Here is a 6060-nt window from a genome sequence, read left to right as displayed (position 1 = left end):
GCAACAAAGACTTCTCAAAGTTCCTGAAGTAAAAATAGTTTTTTTTTTTTAACCTAAAAAATTGGTGAAACAAAACTACCTCTGAGAGACAAATCATATCACATGGCGATTTTTATAAATTATAAGTCTAATCATCAACCTTTAAATTATTTTGTTTATGTTATTGGCGAAGGCAACTAGTTTTGGAGCTAAATAAGTGAAATTTAAGAGGAATGGTTATTGCATTGGCTGAGCTATTGAAGCAAGAGTCTTCTTAATGGCTCAGCCAAAAGAAAAATGTTTCCTTTATTCTTTGCTCTATTCTATCACTAAACAAGCCTAACCCCTTTTTTATTACTTTTATATACCACCAAACGCTCATTTATCACCTTCTCTTCATCTTAAAATCAGGCGAAAGAAAAAAATGACATGCGCCGCGAATTTCGCCAACAGAGCTTCGTTGGAGAGGTTGTACCGAAAAGAAACTCCTAAACTTGCACTCAGATTATCGGCGGCTAAAACGACGTGTCATTTTGGGAACCGCGGATCGGGTCTAACCCCATGTTGGAACGGAATACTGAGGAAGAAAAAAATCGATGGAAGCAAAGAACGCAAACCATGTCCCGCTATGGTTTTCGGAGGCCATTCCTACGATGAATTGAGTCCTACTTCGCCTTCTGACACAGTGATGGAATTCTATAAGTGCATCAACGACGGAAATTTGACAAAACTTGGGAGTTACATTTCTGCAGACTGTCACGTGGACGAACGTTCGTTCCCCGTTCCATTTCGAGACAGAAAGGTTTGCCTTTTTTTTCCTTTCTTTTCTTGATTTGTTGATGATTTACTGATCATTCTACTTTACGGAAGTATTGAACACTTGTGGAAATACCAGTAAAATTTAATAACATCTACCTTTCATTTAAATGTACCCGAACAAAATTTAATAACATCTATCTTTCACATTGCTGTTTTTTACCGACATTTCGACGCTTTTGCTGCGACGAACGAAATTAAATGCTTTCCGCGTTTCGGTACCCACAGGAAATTCTCTGATTTTTTAATCTTCAGTTACCACGAGGAAACCTAAAGATAAACATCTTTTACAGGAGGTTTTACGGTTTTTCAAAGACCTCATCGAAGGCATGGGTGAAAATGTCAAGTTCAAGGTTGACGGAGTTTGTGAAGGAGATGAGCTGATTGCAGCTGCAAAGTGGCACCTGGGTAACTTTCCTTTACAGTTTACACACGATTCAACTTTGTTTCTTTACATAACCAATCACTTGTAACCCAAGTAAACCATCAGAAGTAAAAAATAAAAAATAAAAAAAAAAAAAAAAGCTATGGCCTTTTGCAGAATGGAAAAATGCAGAGATTCCTTTCACCAGAGGCTGTAGCTTCTTTGAATGCAGAAATGAAAATGGAAAAACCATGATCAAGTACTTCGTTTTTTTTTTTTTTAATGTTTCCTTTTAGCAAAAGTAATTCATTTCACTATATTAATTGCTCGGATTTTGTTTATATCTCTGCAGGAAAGCTCAGATAGTGATAGAGTCACCAGTCAAACCTGGAGCTATAGTGCTGGTACTAATACTAACAAAATAACTTTCATCTGTAGAAATCAAATCAATTCACTTGTTGATTGTTTGTTTTACCCTTTTTTTTGTTCGGTATCAAAAATTTATCAGCAATTGTTGAAAATAGTGACCAAGATATTCGATAACTATCCAGCCGCAACGAAATGTAAGATAATTTTCCAATAATATTCTAATAAAATAACAAACTTTCTTTGTTTTATTTATACCACAAAAACAAAATTTCACAATTCCGAATTTTTTTTCAGGGTTTCTAAACAGTCACCAGATAATCCTAAACACGTTACGACGGATTTACAGCATCGTCCTCGCAATCTTCATCAGCCCAATTCTCAAAAGCTACTTCCAAGTTTGGAACATTGTGAATCAAGCAAGCAGATTCGGACTCAACATAATTCTCAGCATTCTAAAGCTCCTCAAGTAGTCACATCACTTCTCAATCTAATTCTTTTTCTTTCTTTCTTTTTTTCTGCGGTAACTATGTATACGTACACTGGGAAAAACAAACATAGTTAGTCAATCACCTTAATCAGCAATCACCATCGCGGTCACGGTCCAGCCAATTCTCGAGCAACGATAGAGCGATGAGCGGCCCCAGAACCGGAGGCATTGGTGGTGGTCGGCTAAAGGTAACGATTGGATCGGCTTTCTGTTCGGCTTGAGCCGTTCCTTCTTCACTGAGAACATCTTTCACTTGTTTCTTTGTTGTCACAGTCGCCGCATTATTGCCTATATCGCAAACATAGCAATACTATTAATTTATTATCTGATTGAAAGTTTCCTCGTTCAGTAATTACGTCGAACACATGGTGGGCGAAAAATACCTTTGAAAGAGCAGAGTCTATTGATCTTGTGTTTCGCGGGAAGTAACACAGTCGTTCCTTTCACAATCGTCATTTGATTTTGCCTGATTTGGGTTCAGAACCTGTCAAACAACCGATAATCGATTCTTATTAACGATTAAGAAAACAAAGATATCATTAACATAGATTACAAGAACACAACTCAACGATAATGATGACACTAAAACCCTCCTTAAACCCTAATCAATAACCGATACAAAAAATCATAAAAAGCTATCTGTTTTTCGCTGGCATTCGTACCAGAGACAATTCCAAAATAAAATAAAAAAAAAAAAAAAAAAAAAAAAAAAAAAAAAACTGAACTTGTTTTACGTTGCGCTAATTCTTGGCGAATTCCTGAAAAAACGTTGTTTATTATCTTTCTTCGTGAAACTATAACTAGAACTATTAGAGAATCAAGGATCGCGAACTAAATAAGGACAAAGAATATGAGAGAAGATTCGAAGAGATCGATTACCAAAAAGAGAGAGTCTCTGTGTGTGTGATTATACGATCGATCAAATGTCAGGAAAATTAGGAGAGTATTATCTTTTCATTTTATTTATAATATTTGTATGGCTAATCACAGTGAAAGAAGAATCATCGAGAAATTTCTATCACACGTGGCAATTATGCTTTGTGTGTCGCTGTATGCGGGCAAACGGTGTCGTATTTATGACTAAAGTTCCAACGGTCGTTTTTCATTTTTCGTAAAAATCGCAATAAGTGCCCTCTTTTTTTTTCTTCCCTTTTTGTTAAAAAAAAGTAAAAACTAATGATTTAATATTTAATCATATTACAGGGTTAATGTTTATTTAGATGAAGTGTTTCATGTACTTAATTGTAGTTTATAAAATATAAAAAAAAACTTAATTCAAAGTCCTTTTATCTTCTTCAGTAAGGAAATAAAAAAAACATTTTTCGATATATTGATGCATAAAATCTGTATAAAACTTGAGATCCAAGGTTGATTTCCTTAGTATATAATATTAATGAGATTATACGGACTTATCTACTTGGAATCGCATTTCGTCAACGTGCCTAAATGTTTAACAAATTATCAAAAATTATGATGTGATATTCAACTTTTTTCCCCCCGAGTTTAGTCTTAATAAAATAGTCATTTTTTTAATCCAGGTTTATTTAAAAGAAGTTGAATATCATGTTTTTTATTTAGAAAAATAGATTTTTTTTTTCTTTCTTTTATGTTTATAAGTATAACAACTAATTATTCAATTAAATGAAGAATCTATCGCAATTTAAGTAAATTTTCAGATGATTTAATTGCTCATTTTTTTCACTATCACGTTATTCTTTTTTTCTCTTTTCGAATTTTCTATATTATGAGATTTTGTCATATTTCATTAGTTATTTTTTCGGCAGTTTATTTTTGTAAAAATGATCTACTATTGTAATTCTAGGTTGGGAAAATAACACATTTATACCCTGTGTTTTAGTGAAATGTCGAGTTTAACCCTCAGTTTTCAAAAATGTCGAGTTCATATCCTCTGTTTAACTAAAATGATGAAATTATACCCTCTGTTTGACTAAAATGACGAAATTATACCCTGAAATAGACAACAGTGTCACGAATATTCTTTTTATTGACTTTTCATTGATGTTGACTATAATATTTATATATAAACACCAATTATCTTTATTCATTCGAGCCATATATGTAATTTATTTAAAAACTAAAAAATAAACAACAATATCTTAATCGTGAAGAACACAGAAAGAGGTAAAGGGGTAAACATCGATAGTTGATAGTCATCAAAATCGCATATTCGAACAGAGAATCCAGGATTTAGAGTTACAATTCGAACATGGAATGAAGTCATTTGTTAGGAGGTATGAGTTTTATTATTTAATTTCAATTTAAGGCTATTTTTATTTCAAAATTGAGAATTTGGAAGTTAGGGCACTGATTTAGATTGGATTTAGTTTTTCTTATATAAGAGTTAATATCAATGAAAGGGAGATTTGTGACGCTGTTATTCATTTCAGGGTATAATTTCGTCATTTTAGTTAAACAGAGGGTATAATTTCGTCATTTTAGTTAAACATAGGGTATGAACTCGACATTTTTGAAAACCGAGAGTTAAACTCGACATTTCACTAAAACACAGGGTATAAATGTGTTATTTTCCCTTCTAGGTTTGAATTGTAGAAGATGAAGAACCGAAACAATCTCCTCAATCAAGTTGATTGAGAGGCGAGGAATATTATTTCACATCACCACTCTTTACATTTAATCAGCTTAAAAATATAGCTGAGGAAAAGGAAAAAGGAAAATAAAGAATGTAACAAAACGACACACAATTTGTCCTTTAAGAAACGACATAAAGATGTTAAACGACATAATGTCACTTAACTCAGCAACCAAACATGCGAATTATTGAAACTGAAATGAAGTTCCAATATATACACAAGTTATCTTTTCGAAAATATAAATTTATTTTTAGATAACTAAAACAATATATATCCCTTCGTTATATACAGAGCGGCTACAGCTAAAATACTACGTAGTTTCAATTTAAAGGAACCAGCTGGGCTTGTAGTTGTAACTTGTAAGTTAAACTTGTAACATACTAACATTAAGTTTTATTTATTTATATTTTCGTTGGATCTTAGCGTGGAGCTTTGTCATAAAATTGAAATTGTTCGTTTTTTTTTTCTTTTGGCCGGTGGTCTTGGGTCACTGTTTTCCTTACCTTAGTACGTGTCCAGTATTTTAGGTCTCATACAACATTACAAATTACAATACAAAAGGCCGTTTTTTTCCTTATATTTTGGATTTGCCTTATTATTAGAGGAAACGTGACGTATCTACATGATTTTAGTCGTGTTTTGGAGTAAGCAACTAGCACACACAAAAAAAAAAAAAAAAAAAAAAAAAAAAAAAAAAAAAAAAAAAAACTAGCACTCGATTCCTTACACGTCTTCTAAACGAAAATAATAAACACGTCTATTTTTCTTCTTCTTTTTCATACATTTCATTATTAGAATTTGGAGTTGCACAGCTATCAATATTGATATTTTCCACTTTTAATAGTAATGTGCAATATATCGCAGCTTGCTCATAATTTGACTTTTCATCACCAACGATCAATATATTTTTCTTCTTTTCAGGTTTTAATTAGTAACCATAAACTATATTTGTTATTCTCCTTTATTATTGAGTGTTCTTCTTTAATACAATTTTTTCGTCTTTATTAATATTCTAGGAATTCCATTTATATGCATGCTTAGTGTTTGATTCATTAGACACAAGTTAAAATTAATATTGAGTTATGATATTCTTCATGCTTATTAATTGAATTTTTCTAATATGATTCAAGACTGATAATCCGATAACCAGACAGATTTTAATAGCAATTAAAAAAATTAATATGAACTTGACTACTCTATATATAGGAAAAATAATCAAGATAAGTTGTAATATAAAAAGAACTAACAATGTCATCTATGTGAATTCATAGTCCTATAACTTCTTAGCTGTTATTGAATTTCCATGCTATTACCTCTTTTATTATTTTATTCATAATTTTTTTTTATAGTACTCATTATTTAATTATCTCAGAAAAGGTTTTATTTTATCTTTCAAATTGATAATATGATTATAGAATTTAATACAATGACAC

The 6060-nt window shown here is 31.6% G+C and overlaps 1 protein-coding gene across 1 annotated transcript; it reads left to right on the top strand.

Moving 5' to 3' along the window:
- Nucleotides 1-388: 388 nt before the first annotated feature.
- LOC149405643 (uncharacterized) lies at nt 389-2500 on the top strand. Its single transcript, XM_089605089.1, has 6 exons — nt 389-781; nt 1089-1203; nt 1337-1418; nt 1512-1563; nt 1668-1722; nt 1823-2500. The coding sequence occupies exons 1-6, from the start codon at nt 404-406 to the stop codon at nt 1996-1998; spliced, it is 858 nt and encodes a 285-aa protein (XP_089461215.1). The 5' UTR covers nt 389-403; the 3' UTR covers nt 1999-2500.
- The last annotated feature ends 3560 nt before the right edge of the window (nt 2501-6060 follow it).

This window comes from Urtica dioica, chromosome 2, assembly GCF_054948205.1.
Source record: "Urtica dioica subsp. dioica isolate 48M chromosome 2, U.dioica_male_clone48M_v1_H2, whole genome shotgun sequence".
In the NCBI taxonomy this organism is placed as follows: Eukaryota; Viridiplantae; Streptophyta; class Magnoliopsida; order Rosales; family Urticaceae; genus Urtica; species Urtica dioica.
The sequence above is the reverse complement of the archived record's forward strand: the minus strand, read 5'-3'. Positions and strand labels throughout refer to the sequence as shown.